Below are 21,737 nucleotides of genomic sequence, written 5' to 3'. Positions count from 1 at the left end.
TCTTCATATATTGATCATTTTTCCCTGAATGGATTTTTATTACGATGCTTGCAAATTTGTGATTTTCTGATACTATCATTCTTTGTATATTTATTACTTGACATTCCATTTAGGAAAAGCATTTCCTTCCCTCCAGTGTATGTATTTATATAAATATTTATCTACTATTATAATGCATGTATTCTTACTATCCTTTATTTATTCTGATCCCCAAGCCGATGCCCTAGATGTGGCCAGTGGGATCCCGCAGCTGGCTCCAGTGTCCTTCTGACAGGCCCCAGCAGTGACTGATCACTTCCTTACTTTCCTGGCACACGATGATCCAGGGCTATCCTGTACGTTCCCTACACTGGGCCTGGAATCCACCGTTTTCCTAAAGAGGCCTGGTTCCTTTTAGTGGGGAGGAGTGTTTAGAAACCAGATCTGGGCAGTAGGTGAGCCCACTGCTACCAGGAGGCCACTGCTTCTGAGCCCTCTCGGTCAGAGTGAGGGTATGTGTACACACACACACACACACACACACACACACACACACACACACTCTCTCTCTCTCTCTCATGAGTTTACGATGATAGTGATAATTCCTTTCCAACCCCACAGGGTTCTCCCTTGCCTTCCCCTGCTTTATATATTTATTTTCCTTCTTCCACAATAAAATCAACCGAGTTCCTCATTTGCTCAAATCTATAATACACACAGCATAATTTTAGAATTGCTATACTCATACCTTTATGAAAACTAAACCTTGAAGAAATGTTTAAGATTTGTTTGCAGTTCTTTTTGTTTCTTCATTAGACTGAGGGTATATCAGGTTCAAACGTTACTGAAATCCATTTTCCCTCCTTCAATGTGATTATGTTATTCATTTGAAATGCAGTTAGAGCATTTGTTTGTTTCTTTTCAGTTTTACATTTGTCCCTGTCCTTTTGGTTTGCTTGTTGAATATGTAAAACATTAACATGACTCAAAACCATACAAAAGTGAAACCATGCCAAAGGCACACTCCCTCCCCATCCTCCCACCTCCTTGTCCCCGATCCTTCACAGAGAACCAATCTCATTAGTTTCTTGTATATATGAAGTGTAAGAGCATCTAAAACAAGCTACCATAATACATTCCCACCTGCCGCCCCCCAACCAATAATGCCTTCCTTAAACTCGTAAGAACCACAATAGCCAAAAAAAGCCCAAAGTCTCTATCATGGTGGCAGATGGACTGCTGTCACCATCTTTGTATTTACACGCTTGATTACTTTTGAGTCCTGTTGATCGAAACTGCTTCAACTCTGAAACATGGATTTAGAATGAGTACCAGGTATTACTGATTAATTACCTGTTCCTCAGAAACTTCTAGAGGGGGCGCTGCTGGCTCAGACTGCCGACCGCCCTGATAGTTTACGTTTTGTCGCTGACGTAAAGGAGGAAAAAGACGATTCCAATTGATCATTCCTCCCTAAAAAGAGATCAACACACAGTTATCAGACACAGAAGGAGCAGAATCATCATAATGCTTGGAAGAGCTTTCTTTCAATGCAGTTACATCTACAGACTGGGAAGGAAGTGTCATATTGATCCGCTCTATGCAAGCAATTCAAATTCAAAAGTATCACAACATCCTTCAGTCAATAGCACAAAATTGGCAGCCTGCAGTAGGTGCTCAGGAGAAAAGAAAGTAATAGGCAGTGTAAAAGCTGTTTGTGCACTGTGGCTCTGGAAGGCAGTGAAAGACACTGTGCAGACACTCCTAATTTCAGCCCGACTGTGACGCCACTGACTGTCCCAACTCCAGTTAACTCTTAGGAGCTCAGGGCTTTGCAGGGTGTGATAGGAAGGAAGACATGGAGACGAGGCTAAATCACTGAGGGCAGCCAGAAATCTGGTGTTTCCATCACGGCCCTTAAAATGCTCCCCTGCTCTACCTTTCTTCTTCTTATGACTGAAGTAAATCCTGAGCGCACACAGTGGAGGAAGACTGCAGGCTGTGATAAAACCTCAGCAACAGGCTAGACAGTGTGAAGGGAAATCTGACAAACAGCGAAAAGGTGAGAAGTGAGGATCAGTAACCATCTTTCTGAGGGTGGCTCCACGGGTCCTGAAGACCGACAGCAATGCCGTTCCTGGCTTAGTCTATGTCACCAACAAAAAAGAAGCCACCATGGGAAGAAAAATGCATCACATGCTGCTTTAAAAAAATCCATGTTTCTAGCTATATGGCAATCTTTGAATTTATTAATTTAAATCTCTATTTCTAGAAGTCTTCTAGTCCTGACAAAATTATAGACTAAGATCTGAAACTCTTCCTACTACAAACACCTAAAAATGCTATTAATAGATAAATATTTCTATACACAGCTAAATATGAAAGAAGTAAGTGGAGTTGCAAGGCCTCAGGAACAAGTGGGCGTGGGAAGCAGAGCTGCACACTGTGAGCAGCCTGGGAGACGGGGGAGCACAGGCCCTGCTCACCCAGGACCACTTGGGTTCTATCACTGTTTGAGTTCGGAAGATGCGGCCTTGGGTCTGAAAGAGGCAGCAATTTTGAGCTCAATTATCTGTCTAAAGATACAATCTTCAAATGGCAGCACCCTCAGCGAAAGGGATGAAAAAAAATCAAACTAAAAAGCCTGTCTTCCCCCGGAGACAGCAGGAATCTTGGTCCTGCCTGAGAGTTAAGAACCACAGGCAAATTTGGGGTTCAAGTTATACTATACATATGTTGTTATATTCATGGTCTCAGAACCCATCAAAAAAGTTACATAAAGATTGGTTTTGGGATGGAGATATCGAAGGAGCCAAGCAAAAGCAAATGTAAAATTACTCTGGAGAGATATTCTCTTGCCTTGGGGTTACATGGGATTTATAGTTAAAGCTCCAGTGGGGAAAAACTCAGAATTCAAAACTACAAAATCCACAAGGAAATCACCCGTGATGAGCAAGTCGGCACACAAAACACACAAGAGACTGGGTCCCCAAGGACCTGAATATAGGAGGATCTGAAAATGATTACACACTTCAAAAAAACTAGGACGTCACAGGAGGACCTTAAAGAAAAGAATAAGGTATTATGAGAAAAAACAGATGTGAAAAAAAATAGGGAAACAGAAGCCACTCTCACCTCTCACCTCCTCCCCACAAAAGATAAATCTAAAATATAAAGACGTACACAAGTTGATGTAAAGAGATGGAAAAAAATCAGAGAAATACTAATCAAAGAAAGCTGTTGTTGCTACATTCATGCCAAATAAATAGACCTTGAAGGCAAAAAAAGGCAGTATTAGGGATAAAATCAATAGAATACATGAATATCATATTTATATGTAACACAATGGCATCAAAACACAGAAAGCAAAAATTAATAGAATTACAAGAGAAGTGGAAGCATCCAGACATATATTTAATTTTCAGCATATAACTCAGTAACTGATAGATCAACCAGACAAAAAATAATATAAAAAATAACAAGTTTATTTCTGAATGGACATATATACCTTGCATTTAATATTTAGAGAATATACATTCTTTTCCATTACATTTAAAGTATTTACAAAGTAATTGCGTACTAGATCCTATATGAAATATTCACAAATACCAAATCATAAACATTACACAGATTATATTCTCACCATAATGCAATTAAACTAGAAATCAACATCAAAATAATAACTAAAACAAAAAACCTCACACATTTGGAAACCAAAAAAATCCTCATAATGGAAATTAGAAGATATCTAAGAATGAATAAAACTATTACCTACCTATCAAAGTTTATGGGATGTAATAAAGTGGTTGATGTAATTTTTAAATATTGAGATTAAATTAAAAAAAGAAAACTGAAAATTAAAGGGTTAAGTATACCCAATTTAAGAAGTTAGAGAAAGTAACAATAATCTAAAAAAATGAGAAAGAAGAAAGTAGAAAGTTGAGAGCAAATGTCAGTAAAACGGAAAACAAAGAAACAGAAGGAGTCACTAAAACCTACTGCTGGCTGTTACAAAGTCAAATAAAATAGGCAAACCTGGCAAGCTTGATGAAAAGACAAAGGAGGGAGCACAAATAAACAGTATTAAGAATAATACAAGGGATATAATGGCAGATTTTTTAAAAATCACAAGAATACTTTATTCATACCAATAACTTTGATGAAAGACAACTTTCTAGAAAAGTATAACTTATTAAAACTTATTCTAGAGAAAACAGACATTGGTAATTATCTTTTAAAATTGTTCAGGACCATCTACTTAAGCTGAGCCATATGTGAGACTCAGCAATTCCACTCCTGAATAAAAGAAATTCAAACACATGTTCATCAAAAGACATGGACTAGAACGTTCTCAGCAGCATTATTTCCAACAGTCAAAGACGGGAACTACCCAAATGCCCATCAACTATAGAATGGGTAAGTTATGGTACATTCACATACTGTAATCTAATAAAGCAGTTTGAATGAATGAACCAGAATGACATGCAACAATATGGCTGAATCTCTCAAATGATGTTGAACAAAATAAACACAAAAAGTACATTTGTACGACTATTATTATATAGCATGTACTTTTCTGGATATATGTCATACTTTAATGTAATTGAAACAGTACTTAAAAATCTACCCACCAAAAACCTACAGGTGAAGTGTATGAAATCTTTAATGACTCCTTATCTTATATAAACTGCTCTAGAGTACAGAAAAGGAAGGAGAGTTTCCCACCTAATTTTTTGGGACTAGCATAACACTGTTTCCAAAACTAGACAAGGCCATTATGAGCAAGAAAAATTATACAATATATAGTTAATTTTTCTTGGGTAGATACAATAATCCTAAATAAAATATCAGCAAATTCAATCCAACAATGTTTTCAAAATAATTCTCTTATCTAGTATGATGTGCTATATTAGGATTTATCTCAAAAATCTTAGAAAAACTAGCAACATAATCCACACATTAACAGTTTGAAGGAGAAAAATCAAACGCTCATCTCAATAGGTATGAAAACAATTTGACAAAATTCAATACCCATTCATGAAGAGACAAAAATGCCTATTACCAATTCTTGCATTCAGCACAAGTCACAGCATAATGAGAACAAAAACCAAACCCAAACAAAAATCTCACATAAAGATAGAAAAAGAGAAACAAAACTCATTATTCAAATGATGACTGTCTACCTAGAAAATCCAAGTGTTTACAAATGTCTCTCAAAGCATGAGAACAAGAGAGTATGATTAAAAAATAACATTCCCTCTATTGAAATCATTAGAGAATGTAAGTACAAAAAATTACTATTTATAAATAGCAATAAAAATATAAGGTAGTTAAGAATAAAATCAAACAAAAGATCTACAAGATTTCTAAGTAAATGGAAAGATTCAGCATGTTCCTGAATTGAGCCTGGTAACATGTAATCCTATAATCTATCCAGACACTGCCAACTCCAGTCTAGCAGACTGCTGGTTCACTTCCAATATCCATTTTCCCCCTTTGGAAAAAACAGTTTTGGTTTTCTTGGGTGTGTATACACATGTGACTTGCTACCTTTCTCAGTATCTTTCCATGTTGACTAGGTTCTGACAATGGTATGTCAGCAGAAAGGGAATATGGGCCGACCAGGAAGATCCTCAGAGGCAGGGGCTCGCCCTTCTTAGAGGATCAGGTGGAAGCCCTGTGCTGAGGATACAGCAGCAGCAAAGAGCCAGGGGCTGACACCTTCAGGACACTGCCCCGCCGGCCTGGGCTGCCCACTGCTGCACTTCTATACAAGACAGAAATAAACTACCTTGGTTAAGTTTCTGCTACGTTGTGTTATCTGTCATGTGGAGTCAGATTCCTATTATTATTCCTATTCCCTAACTGCTATATACTCAAAATTCAAAAGTATGCACATGTGTATATTTTGGTGGGACTAGACTACTTGAAGTTAAGCTCAAAACTAGGCATGACTATTTTGAAGAAATATAAGAAAGGTTTTCTCTACCAGTTATTAGGACTTACTATTAGACTGCAGTAATTAAAGTCATGTGGTATTAGTGGAAGTTAGGCAAAAAATCCAAACAGAAGACAGAGTCTAGGAATCAACAGTAAACATAGGCACTTGGTTTTGAGCCCGTACTGAATACAGTCCTGGGACAACTGGCTATAGATAGGGAAAAGATAAAACTAGACCTTTACTTCACACCACCCACAAAAATAAAAACTAAGATTAAAGATTTAAATGTGGAAAGCCAAACTGTGAAAATTTTTTTGAAGAAATAGGAGATTATTTTCATGTCATTAGGATAGGAAAGGATATCTAAAACAGAAATACGAAGTATAAATCACAATGAAAAAAGTGGTTAAAAATTACTTTACCTGTAAGAACTTTTGTATTAAAAGTTCAATTGTTACTGAATTAAATAAGACAAACTACAGATTGAGAGAAAATGTTTACAACATATAACTTCTATAAGCTCAAAATTCAAAAGTTACAAATCAATGAGACTTAATAAATTAATGACACTTATGAACTTATAAGACAACACTTATAAATCAATGAGAAAAAAATAAGTGACTCAAGAGGAAAGCAGATAATGTATATGAATACTCCATTTACAGAAGGGGAAATCCCAAGTCAAGAAACATATGAAAAGATATTCAATCTCACTAGTGTTAGGGAAAGGCAAATGAAAACAAGTTATTTTATACCCACAAGACTCGCAAAAATACACAGCCCAACAATACTGAGTGTGGGAATGATGTGAAAGAAATGGGAACTCTGATAAGTTGCTGATGAGAGTATAAACTGACACAACCCTTTTGGAGAGCAACATGTCAAGATCTAGTGAAACTATTCTAGTCTATGACCTGGCAACTTCACCTCTAGGGAGCTGTGAATGCTGAAGGGGTCACGTATGAGGATCTTCTGTGAAGCACTGGTTGTAATATTAAGTAAGAAAATGGAAAAAATTCAGTTGTTCCTAAGGAGGGAAATAAATTAATAAGTGGTTCTATTATATAAAAGACCATTATAAAAGCAGCTAGAATAAATGAATTAGATTTACATGGGTAAATCTCAAATATACAATGTTTAATGAACAAATAAAGTTGTACAAGAATATGCATATACAACATATACCATTTACATAAATTGTATGTAGTTTATGTAAATAATATAAATAAAATGTAATACTATTTACATAAATTAAAAAATACTCAGAACACGAGTATACATACTATTTTAACTTTTTTGGGGGATGAGGGTCTTGCTACATTGTCCAGACTGGAGAGCAGTGGCTATTCACAGGCACAATCATGGCGCACTGCAGTCCTGAACTCCCGGACCCAAGCAATCTTCCATCTCAGCCTCCTGAGTAGCTGAGACTATAGATGTGCACCATCGCGTCTGGTCTATTTTAACTTTTTTAGATGGATATATGATAATGGTGACTCTGTTCTCCTACCCCCAATCCAGGAGATATTTGGCAATGTCTGCTCACAGTTTTGGTTGTTAAGTGAAGGAGAGGAGTGGGGACAGGATGGTGGTGCTGTCGGCATTTAGTAGGTAGAGGTCAGGGATGTTGCTAAACATCCTACAATGTACAGGGCAGCCCCTATAACAAAGAATGGTCTGGATCAAAATGTCAATGGTGTTTAGGCTGAGAAACCCTGGTAAGTATGTATGTAGTAAAGATACAAAAACATGCAAAGGCACACAACACACCCACTCCAGGACAGTGGAAGGGGAATGGGCTTTGAGTTCCATTTCATTTCTTACAAGAGAGTGAGAGAATCAAAGAGTAGGCAAAGCAAACAAAACCCCAATCCCTCTACTCCTGTGATAGTAGAAAAGTGCTTAAAAAGCAGAAAGTTACGGCTCTAGGTTCTAGGATGTTTTGACATGAATCTGCTCTTTACGTAGGGTTAAATATGAGCCTCTATAAACAGGAAATGTTTCCTTTACTTTGTCTTCTTCAAAAGCAATAACCACATATTTTAAAAGTGAAGAAGGAAACAGCTTGCAGTTTGAACAGGCGTTTTATGAAATACTTATTATTAGTTTGTAAGAAGATTTCAAATGAAGTAAAAATTCTTGTGTATATATACATGTATGAATGAATAAATATATATTCATACATACATACATGATGGTTTCCCAACCGAGGAGCAGTAAAAGTTTCCGACATTTTATTAAGCAGAAGTTCCATGAAACAGAAATCCATGTTCTACAGGCATTGAAAGGTTTCTGGATGGGATGGTCAGGCAGTGTCTACATTAGAGAAGCCAGAAGAGCTCACGGGTGGCTGACCTCGGGCACTCGAGCGTCCACAGGAGAGTGTGAGCCAGGCACGCGGTCTCATCCTTGCTCCCGAAGAGCGCCCCATCTCCTCGGGGGAAGGCAAGATACCCAGAAATGGAAAAGCCAGAACAATGCAAGATGATATATAATTAAGATGGGAGCTGTGAGGCCTAAATCAAAAGGACTAGAAAAGCTCAGAGTGGACATCAACCCACTGCGGCCAAAGCACAGGGGTAAGACTTCCAAGAGGATGGGGCTGGGGCTGAATATTAAAAGAGAATGATTTCAACGATGGAGAAGAGAGCAAGCAAGGCATTTTCCCCAAGGTGTTCAAAGAAAAGGGCCTAAGTGGGTTTATACCGCCTTCAAGGAGCAAAGCAATGCTAAGGAATAACGGCAGAGGGACAAAAAGGTAGAGGAAGCTGAGTTAAGAACAGTCTCTAGAGCCAGAATAACTGGGCTCAAATCCCAGCTCTGCCTCTTATTGTAACACCTTAGGTGCATTTTCAAACATTTCCATGACCCTTGGTTTTCTCACCTGTAAAGTGGTAATAATAACTGCACCCACCTCACAAGGAGAGTATGAGAATCAAAAGAGTTAATTCATGTGAAACATTTAAAATAGAACGTAAAGCCATCTATAAGCTTATTGCAGCTTAGCTATGATTATTCTGATCCTTACTACTTGGCCTTATACTTTATACAGTATTGTTTCTCGTCTTCCCAACTAGACTACAGGATCCTGGAGGGCTGCGATGGATGGAAGACCTGAACATATTTCCCAGGTGGCCAGTACCACTCTCAGCTCACTGCAGCCTGAGCTGACTGCTCGTACAAGTTGGTGCCCCATAAAAGAGTAAAATGGAGAACAATTACAGAGGGGGCATTATGAATGCGATGTTTTAGAAAAGCCAAAATGACTTCCAAAAGCATCTTCATCTTATTTTAAGACTGTTGGCCATTGGAAACAAATGCACCCTTTCTTCTCAGTCTTTGGTGCTCAGAAAGCCTTTATCAGCATGCCAGGTTTTGAAGTGTGAAGCACACAGCAGGGGCACCTCCAGTCTACAATCGGTGGCCCCCTGCAGGCCACCATGCAGGGAAGGTTCTGGGGGAGACCATGGGGTAGGCAGCGAAGGGCGATGTGACTCTTTAGGGGTGCTGTGCTTGGGCACACGGGAGGCGAGGCAGGGCCCACACAAGGACTTACTCAGTGTGCTATGGACCAAGGCTTTCAAATGTTTTCCACCTCATGGCACACACAGAAAAAGACAGATTTGCATGGCCCACAGGAAAAGCCAAAACTGTTTACAGCTGGCCCAGTGGCTTCAGGCCCTTTCCAGTTGCCCCCAAGGGGGGAGGGGACCAGTATCTCAGCCCATCTATGACCATGGCACAGTGGCTGGGAAGCTTTACCCCAGGCCATAAGGAAATACTTACACATTCAGGAAACAGGTTGATTTAACAGGAGCCTCTGACAAAGGGGATGACCTACCACGGAGATCAAGGGCAGAAAAAGACTAGATCGTTTTACTTGAATGAGTTAATGTAAAATCACAAAATTATCACATCTACTAATGTACCTGGTGATACTTTCAGCAACAAAAGTAGAAAGAGAATTAAGACAACCTCCCTGCCTTTTAGAAGCTCATAGTCTGGTATTTTAATAATGAAACACTTTTTCCTTTTTCTTCCAGGTTATCAAAGCACCCTTTGTTAGATCCAGTGGATCCTCCTGAGCGCTCTCTGACCTGCCCTCTGGCAGCACCAGGTCTTACTGACCACTCTTCCTCGACGTTCTCTTCCCCGGGCTTTGTGGCATCCCGCTTTCTTTCTAGCCCTCTAGCTACGCCTTCTCAGTGTCCTCAGATTCTCCTCCTCCCACTCCTGTCCTTCAGACACGGGTGTTCTTGAAGGTTCCATGTGGGGAGTGTTTCTCTCCTTCTTCCGTGTTCTGGGTGCCCATCCATTCCTAGGGCTTCACGGGGTAGAGACTCCCAAACTCGAACCTCCAACCCAAACACTGTGTCTCAGAGCCATGTAACCCACTGTCTCCTGAACACACTTTCATCTAAATGTTAAGGAGACACCTAAGATAGAACACGTCCCAAACAAACTCATCTCCAACCCCATATCTCTTGCTGTGTCCCCTGTCTTGGGGTGTGACATCCACATCCATCCACTGCATAAACCAGATCTCTAGGCTCTGTCCACTGGAACTCCCCCGCCACTGTCTCCACCCTCACTCTCACTGCCCCGTGTGAGACCACAGTCCATGGCCGGGGTGGCTCCAGAGTTAGTTCCTAAGATACAAATCTCGTCAAGCCCCTCCTCTACTTAGAAACCCTTTGCTGGCTCCTCATTGCCCTTTTATTAATTTAAAAATATTTAATAACTCATTAACAATCACAAGCCTATTACTTGCTAACATAAATATAGATTTTTGAAATAAAAAATAACCATGTTTTCCCAAACAGAATTACTGAGAAGAGTGGCACTGTTTTCCATTTTTGCAAATCTCTTTAATGTCTGACTTACTAGAAGGTTGCTGGATTCTCCCATCTGCTTCTGCATTCGATTTTGTTCTATGTTACTCTGGTTTCTGAAGTACATGAAGCAAATCCAGCCACATAGATACACAGTTAGAAAAGAAAGGGAGAGTACATTAAGGGCCTTTTCGGATGACTACAGACATCCTCCCCTTTGATGCTACTCAATGCATCCCTGTTGCTTTCAGAATCCGACAGAAATTTCTTACCTGGGCTTACCAGACTCCTGTCTGCCACTGGAGTCACTTTCTCACAACCCCGCCCTCACATTCTCTACTCCTGCTGGGGAGCCTGCTCTCACCACCCCGTACTCCTCTGCGTGCTCTCACACCTCACCATCCCTTCCCCAGGACAGCTCTCAGCACATCCCATTTCACTTGCAGGCTAACCGGCCTGAATCTCACAACAGCCTATTAGCTCCACGGGGACTGTGATTCTCCATCTTGTCCTGTTTGTAGACCTGGCCTCCTGTACGACCTGGCATATGCAAGCACTCAAGAAACAGTTGCAAAATGGATAACTGAATGGACAAAGACATAGTGAGGCATATTGCTGAGTAAAGGCATATGGGGTTTTCTTAGCCAAGACTGTAGTTAGTTGGGATATGAAGACCCAGGTGGTGGGTTACTAATGAAGGTGGGGTGGAAGGGGTGAGAGGGGTTAAAACAAGGAGGCTCCCAAAGGACATGCTTGATACCTACATTCTTCACGGACATAGCATCCTCTTCTAATACAAGAACCAGGAGTTACAAAGAAGCAATGCTGGGAAACTGGTGAAACCACAAATGGCAGCTCCTCATAGAAGACAGTTATTTGCAATTCCCTGTGCTCTGTGGAAGCTGCAGCTTTTGGCGTAAGTATGAATATGCTTACACTTAGTTTTACTCATTTGCCTTCTATGCGTAGTGTGCTGTCCTGGGGCCAGATAAGGAGGCTGTGACACAGAGAAATGACTAATTTCCTATGGCCCTGAAAAGAGTTTGGCTGAGATAACAAAACAAACGTACATTAAAAACTAAACAAGAAGCACTTCAGGACTGAACGAGAGGCATCTTGTTAGACTTAAAACTGCAGTCACGTGTCGCTTAACAACAGGGCTTCATTCTGAGAAATGTGCTGTTGGGTGACTTTGTTGCTGCGTACTTGCAGAAACCTAGATGTGATCGCCTACTACACACCAAGGCTGCTTGGTGTAGCCTATGGCGACCAGGCTACAAACCTGTACGGCAAGTCACTGTGCTGAATACTGGAGGCAGCTGTAACACAATGGTAGTTGTGTATCTAAACATAGAAAAGACATAGCAAAAATGTGGCATCATAATCTTATGAGACCACTGTCATACATGCAATCTGTCATTGACCAAAACATATTGTTATGTGGTGCATGACTACAAGAGTGAGCACAATACAGAGAGAAAAGACACCACAGAGGCTGCTGTCCTCAGCAAAAGCTTTGTGGCAAAACCGGGGAAAAACCAAACAAAGCCCCCAAAAAGAAAACCAAACAAAGCCCACCACCAGCACCACACACAAACTGGCAACACATTCACCACTTGGATAAGAGATGGGGCAACGCGAGGCCCAGAAGAAACCATGCTGCATATTTGAAAGCCTTGGTTCCTTGGTAAAGTCTTAAAAATAGGAACCTTAGAAAACTCAGAAGACTGAATCCAACCCTGTCATGTGAAGTGCCACCCATGACCTTTGTGTCGTGCTATAAAAACAGTGTATTGTATCTTTCTGTGCTGCTTAGCGGTAGTCTCAGTAGGTATTGGAAAAAACAATAAACTAGAGGGAAAGGAGATGATCGCTTGAACAAAGTCCCAGGCTAGTTTTGCAGCTCTCGGTTTCACTTTTCCTTTGTGGTTTCTCACAGTGACCAGTGTTGATGGATGAGATACTTCAAACAGTACTATTTCTTCTAGGCAGAACAGAAGGCAGTTTCCATGGCAATACGATCAGGAGACACAATACATCCTGTTGCTCAGTTTTGAGAACCTTTTGGCTTAGGGGACAGAAGTTTCCAACTATCGGCTGCCCTCTGCCCCGTCTCTTCTTCCTCTGTCTTGCTCTAGTCGGCTGGAGTCCCAAAGGCCACACGCCTTGCCTGTGCATTCCATGCAGGGGCTAAAAGGGTCAGGGCCACAGGTGGTGTTCCAGGGACTGACTGGGGATGGCAATGAGGACAGAAGGTGCAAAGACATCTACAGAGTACATCGGGAAGCTCCAGCACAGCTTAGGATGCAACCCAACAGCCCCTGCAAGGGACGCTTCTACTGTGTACAATCTGACAGACATGTGTCCCAAGTCTTGTTTACTTTAATGACATTTCTTTTCAGAGGCCTGACATACCTAGCACAGCTGATCTTACTGTGACATAGGTACAATTTTACAAGCAGGTTCAGTTGGTTTCAACAGCAGCTGCAAACCCAAGAGAGACAGGTTTTCCCTTTGTTTCAACAAAGCACGGCTCCCAGCCAGTTCCATCTGGGGAGGCCCTGGAGGTGCAGGGAAGGGACTCTGGAGAGAGCCACGGGATGCACATGGCTCAGCCATGCACCAGGGCGTCCAGTGGGTCTGTGCCGCCACTGCCCTCCAGGCCCCCTGCACAGAGTGGGGTGAGACTCTGGGCAGCTGCGGGGGGGCGTGTGGCACCAAGCACGCTGCGGGCTGAGCCACAGGCCTGTGCCCTGGCTCTCGTTTGTTTTGAAAATGTGACTGACCCATCACTCCTCATGGGGAACTTTTCCTCCAGGGACCGTCAGGACCAGAGGTGTCCAAACCTTTTCCTGTGTTTTGGTTTGGTTTTGGTTTTGGTAGAGAATGAGAATGCTAAGGCTGCTCTGTGAGGAGGAGGTGGTGGTGAGAGGGTGGCGTGGGGGGACCACAGGGTTCCACAGCCCACAGCCCAGCTGCAGGTCAGGGACATCAGCACAGGAAGAACATGCCAAGGCCTTGTCTTGCAGCTTCCTCACTCCCTCGACTGAGTGACACACCTGTAAGCACTGAACGCTGGTGACGGTAAGGGCCACACAGCGAGGACTGAGACAGTGGCCTTGAAGACATAAGAATGGAAGTGCATCTCTCAGAGTGTGGATTATCCATTTCTGCATCGTATATTCTGTTTTCCCTTCCTTCATTCTTTTGTCTGCCAAATTTGGGGTCATTTTTTCCTTCCCAGCGTTGGCTCTACACACAAATTATAAAGTAAAAGTCAAAATTAAAATTAGTTTTGGTACTTGTTACAGTAAATGTTTTGACAGAAACAGAGGTGAAACTCCTAATTAAAAATGAGACTGGGGATTACTCAAGGTTTCCCCTCTTCTTACATTTCCTCCGTGGAGAGTTCATCCATTTCACGTCTTCAGTGACCGCCTGAGTCTCATTCCCGCACTTGCCTATCTGCGTTCACCGTGGCAGGCGGATGTCCACTTCCCAGCTCATGTCTGGACTCAGCTCTCCTCTGTCCATCAAACCCAGCCAACGCTGAAGGACTACTGATTTTCCCCTGGGAGGGGATCTGCCCGTTTAGGTCCTTGCTGTTGCACTCCGAGATTATGCCAACAACTTCTTGGATGACATGACTGCCAGTAAGATTTCCCCAATCCAATCTGCATGCCACGGTCAGTGAGTGTGCACAAGAAGCCCTTTCACAATGACACTGCCTCAACCAAAAACCCTCGGGCATCCTGTCTGAGTCTGTCCTGTTTTGCAGGTCTGCCCAAACCAGCCCCATCCTAAATTACTTCTCTAAATTACATCCTAAATTACTATGTCGGCTCAAACTGTCCCTGCCACCTAAAGTGCCCTCCCTGGTCCCTTCCATTTGCATAGGGCCCAACTCCTGTTTCCCATCTGTAAGTGGCTTCTTTCTCTGCAACCCAAACCCTCCTGTTCCCCTGCTCTGCTGAACTTCCACAGAACTCAGCCAAGCCGCCAAGTGAACAGAGAATAAAACACTGAGTCTGGGTTTCCCCAGCTGTAAAATGGAAAGCTGGACTAGATAGCCTTAAGCTAGTTATGAGCTGTCTCTTCCCAATCATCATATTAAAGAACATCTGGAAGGCCAAACAGTTCTCTCTCAAAAAGGAGCCTCAGGCCACCTGCCAGAGCCGCTGCAGGAGGAGCTCCTGGACAGATGCTGGGTTGACACCCCCATGTCACCCTGCTCACACTGCTCATGAATGTCACCTGTAAGACCCCCTATCTCCAATAAGATATGAGCTCCTTGGGCAACTGTCCTGTGAGAGCCACAGTTGTGGACAGTGTCCACGTGAGGGAGCAGGTGCAGAGCAGTGAAGGGGGGTGCGGTGGCCTCCCCCATCCTAAACCCACGATCTGCCTGCATCCCCTGTGAACAGGCACTGCGCGTGTGCACACACCTCCATTGCTTAGACAGAATGATTTTACCAAATCTCAGTATGGCTAATCTGTGCTCTAATCTTGGGTGGGAGATCGTGACTCACGACTCTGAAAATTCCTGGCCTCTGGCTGCTTTCTCCACAAAACCACGTCTGTCAACCACAGCACTGGGCTGCTGGCTCTGAAACCTTGGGGGTTGCACGAAATCAAGGCTTCTCGAGGGTCTCAGTGTTCCTGAGATGCTCATGGGTACTCCAGTGGTCTGTTCCTCATTAAGAGCTTTTTTCTGGTTTTGAAAACCCATCAGGATGGCTTTTTTTGGGGAGGAAAAACTTCCCAGAATGATTATGAGGATGATTTTTCTAATATACCCCTGGTTTAACATGATACTGCTCCAGAGTACATCTCTAAATTCATTCGTCCTTTCAAAAACTGATTAATAAGTGACAAAAGGAAAACCCAGAAAAAGAATTAGGATTACTGATAACTTTTATATCTTCAAAAAGCCAAGTACATCATCATCATTTGCTTGTTTTCTGAAGTATCATGAGACTGTACCTCGCTCTTCTTTCTCATGAAGACACCAAGGCAGAATGGAAAACAGAAATGATTTTCTCAAGGTCACTTAATGAGTCAGTCTTGGAAAAGGATCACACTTTAGATTGATCCTATCTTTCTGTTCTGAATTTTGTCAAAAAGATCAGTATGATCAACTACAAAAGCACTGGAAACACAGCAGTAGCTTCTGCAAGGAGGTACAGATTGAGATAAACAGCGTAGCTGTAACTTCACTGAAAATAGAGTTCTTGCAAGTAATTTTCATTTAATTTGCAGATTTTTATCAACTAAGCACTAGTAACTTATTCCACATCTGATGCTATATACTTACAAACTCTTGAAAGAAGAAAGTCATAAAAGAACTAGCTTTAACTGATTAGATTGCTTTGTTGACAAGGAAGCATAGCAACTTGAAAAGAATCGTTTTCAAATCAAATTGCACCAAAAAGTGAAAGAGCATAGCCAAAAAGGAAAAGTGCTGAGGAGGGTGCCACGTGCCAGCTTGCTGTCTCTGAGGATGCTCGGGACACATGAGAATTCGCTCCCTTTGGATTCCTGGTGGACTCCTTTGCAACACACGTGCACTGCCCCTACCCCGGACACAGGGGTGGAGACGGAGGTAGAGAGTTTCCGACGGTGCTGCCTCCAGACACAATTTCTTGACTCTTCCTGACTGCACTACACATTTCTCCCAGAAGAGTGACCATCACATTTCACTGTAACTGACGCTTTCTACTCTAAGCTCAGGGAGAGGAGGGATCGTGCTGCCTTGGTCACTGTGGGACTCACCAGAGCCTGGCACTGCGTGTATTCTGCGGAATAGACGGTAATGAAAATGGTAGCACTGGTGAGGCCAAGAGGCAACAGGAAGCTTCCTAAGGAAGCTGGCCTGATGAAGGGGCAGTGACAGAAACTGGTTTGGTGGGGTGGCACTTGCACACATAAAGCTCTACTAGGCAGATCTTGCTATCTAAACCACAGAGGGAAAATCAACCATGCTGCAACATGCGTCAACCTCAGAAACGTGAAGCTCAGCGAAAGAATAAAGATCAGCTACATATGCTTCCATTTCTATAAAATGTCCAGAATAAGCAAGTCTACAGAGACAGAAAGTAGATTAAGTGGCTGCCTAGGACAGGGCGGATGGGAATGACTGCTAATGGGGTGCAGTTTCTTTTGGGGTGATGAAAAATGTTCTCAAATTATGGTATTTGTGCAATTAAAAAATACTAAAAACCACCGAACTGTACACTTCGAGGGGGTGAGTTATATGGTATGTGAATTCTATCAGCTGCTAAAAAATACATCAAGGACCAGTAAATACTTTTAAAACACTAAAAAAAGTTATTGAATTCAAAATACTTGATTAATGATAGGAACTCTCATGACTGACAGGGCAGATCTGCCTCCTGATGCACATCTCAGATGATACCAAATGGCTGTTGCTGGGGGAGGATAAAGAGAGAAACAATTTTCACAGCCACAAAATGTTACCAAGTGAGGGTGTGCAGCTAAACTCACTTTAACCAAATGCTGCGAAAATAACTGAAAGCACGTGTGAATATCGTTGAGCTGCTCTGTGTGTCAGTAGCTTCTTTCCTTGCAGGCAAAACACAGAGGTGATAATCAACCAGTTAACACCGGGCAGCCCAATGAGATGAGGAGGCAATTAAAAGAAGAGCACCAAGGACTCCAGGGCTTTGCTGCCAAATGTCCCACTTGGCTTGTACCAACAAGCAGGATTCATTCACACTGGGCTTCACCTTAGTTCTGCTTCTAAAATAGATGGAAATTTTACAGAAATGCCTAATGGAAAGTTTTATCCCCAAGTTTGTGTTGTGGTATATAACAGCATTCTCATCATCAGCCAACAGAGAGAGGATTGGCTCCCACAAATAACAGATGACCAGAACTAAGAGAGAATTCACATTTCCAGGTAAAAGGTTACTTTGAAAGCTGCTGGCTATATAACGTTCTACAGCAGGGACTGGCAAATATTTTTCTGTAAAGGGCCAGATGGTAAACATTTTAGGTTTGGAAAATAAAGAGGCAAGAGATCAAAGATATTATGTAGTTACCTATATAACCATTTAAAATGTAAAACCTGTTCCTAGCTTCAGATTGTACAAAAACAGGTAGTTTGGCCCACAGGCCATCACCTGCTGACTGTTGCTCTAGAGGTTACAAGCTTTTACGAGTAAAAACTATCAAGGTTGGCTCCTAAATTAGGACTCTCTCAAACTTCCTGAGAGCCACAAAAACAGATGCCCAATACTATGATAATAACTAATATCTGATAGAGCCTCTGGTACCTAAGGTAATTTTGTATAATTTTTTTTATCCCCAATGACAACAGTATTCTACAGATTGTGTATAGATGTCCCTGTCAACCCAGGATTGAGTCCCTAACTGCCCATTCTTGTTCTTTTCATTATATTACGCTGCTTTCTATTGTGAGCATGGCTCTGAAGAAAAACAACACTGTTTTCTTCCTTTCTACACTCACACACCACTCAACACAATATTCTGACACCAGATGTGCTGGGGGGCTTCATACCCCAAGCAGTGCTCCAGTGGACACCAGCAGGGTGTCCTATAATTTAACTCAATCCCCACACTGTCTCCCAGGAGATAACATCAGAGCCCACAGGTTAAGGGCCCACTCCCACAAGACTGCTCCCCTACTTCAGATGGCAATCGCCAGACCTAACCTGCGGTTCTAACCAACGTGCTATAAATGAGGGTTCCCGTGGCCCACTCCTTGGGTTCAGTTAATTTGCTAGGATGGCTCACAGAACTCAGGGAAACACTGACATCTACCCATTTATTAGAAAGGATATTACAAGGGATACAGATGAACAGTCAGATGGAAGAGATGCACAGGGCAAGGCATGGGGCATGGCCCCTGCCCCTCTCTGGCACCCCCTGCACCCTGCTCCAGCACATATTCAGCAATCTGGAAGTTCTCTAAACCCTGTCCTTTGGGGGTTTTATGGAAGCTTCATTATGTAGATATAATTGATTATATCACTGGCCATTGGTGATCAACTCAACCCCTCTCCCTAATCACAGAGGTTGGGGGTGGGGCCGAAAGTCTCAACCCTCTAATCACTTATTAGTTCCCCTGGTAACCAGCCCCCATCTGAGGCTATCCAGGAGAGCCTGGACATCAGTCATCCATGTGAAAAGACACTTCTCACTGTGGGCGAAGGATTACCTAGGTGCCGAGGTAAGAAACTGAAGGCACAAACTGTTTCAGTATAAAAAAGAAAATAGTTAGAGTAAGAGTAGTCATAATACAAATTAGATATAGAGATGATCATGGACATTATCAATCATTATAAACATTATGAATCATTAGCTTTTAATATTACTCTTTGTTGCATTACTAATATAACCTAGGAATAACCGGCGGGCATAGGGTCAGGTGCTGAAGGGACATTGTGAGAAGTGACCTAGAAGGCAAGAGGTGAGCCCTCTGTCACGCCCGCATGAGGGCTCCTTGGTCAAGCGGTAATGCCAGTGTCTGCGAAGACACCCATTACTTAGCAGACCGCGAAAGGGAGTCTCCTTTCGTTGGAGGAGTCAGGGAACACTCTGCTCCACCACCTTCTTGTGGGAGGCTGGATATTATCCCAGTCTGCCCGCAGTCATCCGGAGTCCTAAACCCCTCCCTGTGATGCTGTGCTTCAACGGTCACGCTCCTTGTCCACTTTCATGTTCCTCCCGTACTCCTGGTTCCTCTTTGAAGTTCGTAGTAGATAGCGGTAGAAGAAATAGTAAAAGTCTTAAAGCCTTTGATCTTTCTTATAAGTGCATAGAAGAAAACGCTGACGTATGGTGCCTTCTCTCTCTCAGCTTCGGCTACCTAAGAGGGAAGGGCCCCCCGTCCTGTGATTACGTGACTTGCTTCACCTTGTCAATCACTTAGAAGATTCACCCTCCTTACCCTGACCCCCGGTCTTGTATGCAATAAATATCAGCGCACCCAGCCGTTCAGGGCCACTACCGGTCTCCGCATCTTGATGGCAGTGGTCCCCCGGGCCCAGCTGTTTTCTCTTTATCTCTTTGTCTTGTGTCTTTATTTATTACAATCTCATCTCCGCACATGGGGAGAACACCTGCTAAGCCCTGTAGGGCTGGACCCTATGCTCACTATGGAGATTCCAAGGGCTTTAGGTGCTGTGTGTCAGGGGCCAGTGGTAGAGAACAGATACATCTTTCTCATCACAGCACACAGAGCTTCTTTGCTACAGCGAGCAAAGGGAGGGAGACATGCACCGTGAAGCTGTGGAGACTCAGGTTGCACAGGCACCATTCAGATGATCATTACTACAGGAGACTCCAGTAATTGATCTGGAGGTCTGAAGACAAGGAGGCTCTGCAAAGCCTGCCCTGGTCCTTCACTGTGATGAGCTGAGCATGCTCTAGCTCATCACCAACAATATCCTGAGCACACAGAATTTTCACTGTCTCCCACCTGGTCTTCTTCCTGTAGTGTCACCTTTTCTTTTCTTTTTCTTTTTGAGCCGTGATTGCACCTTGACCTCCAGGGATCAAGTGATCGTTCCATCTCAGCCTCCTGAGTAGCTGGGACTACAGGCACATGCCACCATGCCCAGCTGATTTAAAAAATTTTTTTGTAGAGAAGAGGTCTCACTATGTTGCCCAGGCTGGTCTCAAACTCCTAGACTCATGCTATCCTCCTGCCTTGGCCTCCCAAAGCGCTGGGATTACAGGCATGAGCCACTGTGGCCAGCCTAGCGTCATCCCTTCAGACAACGTTCATATTATGACTAAAGTGAGCTTTCTTAAAAATAAATCTAACTTCCTCTCCTGTTTAAAAGGCCTCACTGATCCACCACTTCTGGCAGGATGAACACAACAGCAATTCTTAGTTTGGCAGAAGACCCGTCCTGGCCTCTGCTCTCTTCCCAACCATGCCTTTCATTGCCTCTTTCTTATAGGAACCTCAGTCTCAGGCGAATGCAATTCCTTGCTGTCCCCACAGCTGTTTTGAGCCCCTGTGCGTTTTTTCACAAGGCCCCCCGTGACTGAAACACCTGCCCCAATGCTGGCCTCAAGATTACCCTCGCTGTATCCCTTAGGGAGAACTGGCCACACCCACTGTTTAGGCCTCAGGGTTCTTTTTTCTTCTCTTTGCACAGACTCCTGTAGAAACCTAGTGCCTAGTACAGCCTCATGTTTTCCCCTCACTGGCTGCAAACTTCTTGAAGGCGCAGGCGGCGTCTTATTTAATCCCTCAGGGCAGTACACTGCATTAGAGCCAAAAGACAAAGAAGTACAACAGCTCCTGTCCTCCAAGAGCTCATATTCTACTGGGGATGAGCAAAACACAAACCCATGAAAAGTTATGTAATGGCCCTGGCAGTGTAAAGATGATCACAGCTGCAAGTAGCAAAATGACTCTGAGATGCCACCTGCTTTGGAGAAGGCAGCTCTGCTGGGAGATAAGAGTGAGTCAGCGGGCAAGGAACTACTGAGAGCAGCTTATGTGTGTCCAGCATAGGGTCCCGAGTTTACAAAAGAATGGGACAGCTGTGGATGTGGAGGGAGATGAGAAGTGGGCACCACAGGCTGCAGCTAACACTCTGCAGCCCACTCCATCTTCACTGCCACAGGCCCATGAGACAAGCCTCCAAAGGCCTCTGGATAGTCAGTGCTGGCGGGAAATGTCCAGAAAGATCTGTAGGAGGTCAAAGCACACTAGATGACGTTATTACATGCCTGTGCTTAATGATGAGCATGGGACCACTGTACCCTGCCCCTGTCAGCACCTAGGTCTCATGTCCCAGTTGAAGTGAGATCTATAGAGCCATCACCCTGGTCACTGTTCATCAGAGCTGTGGAATGGGAATATGCCACACAGTGGACTAAAAATGCTTCAGGAGCATAAGATCATATTGACTTTCTCACAGAGTGAAAGTAACTTGAACGGGGACCAGCGTGACCACAGTGATGTCCCAGAATGAGGGCAGCCG

The 21,737-nt window shown here is 43.1% G+C and overlaps 1 protein-coding gene and 1 non-coding gene across 3 annotated transcripts in view; both read right to left on the bottom strand.

Annotated features, from left to right (window-relative positions):
• Nucleotides 1-21,737, bottom strand: part of UBAC2 (UBA domain containing 2) — a 182,608-nt gene that overhangs the window by 17,329 nt on the left and 143,542 nt on the right. The window contains 1 exon segment of one of the 2 annotated variants that reach the window (NM_001246491.1): nt 1,333-1,452. The exons of the other annotated variant lie outside the window; for it this stretch is intronic. Coding sequence (NP_001233420.1) covers nt 1,333-1,452 — 120 coding nt within the window. 2 annotated transcript variants of the gene reach the window in all.
• MIR623 (microRNA mir-623) lies at nt 13,002-13,099 on the bottom strand. Its single transcript, NR_036034.1, has one exon. It is a non-coding gene; the product is annotated as a microRNA mir-623 (primary transcript).

This window comes from Pan troglodytes, chromosome 14 (assembly GCF_028858775.2).
Source record: "Pan troglodytes isolate AG18354 chromosome 14, NHGRI_mPanTro3-v2.0_pri, whole genome shotgun sequence".
Taxonomy (NCBI): Eukaryota; Metazoa; Chordata; class Mammalia; order Primates; family Hominidae; genus Pan; species Pan troglodytes.
The sequence above is the reverse complement of the archived record's forward strand: the minus strand, read 5'-3'. Positions and strand labels throughout refer to the sequence as shown.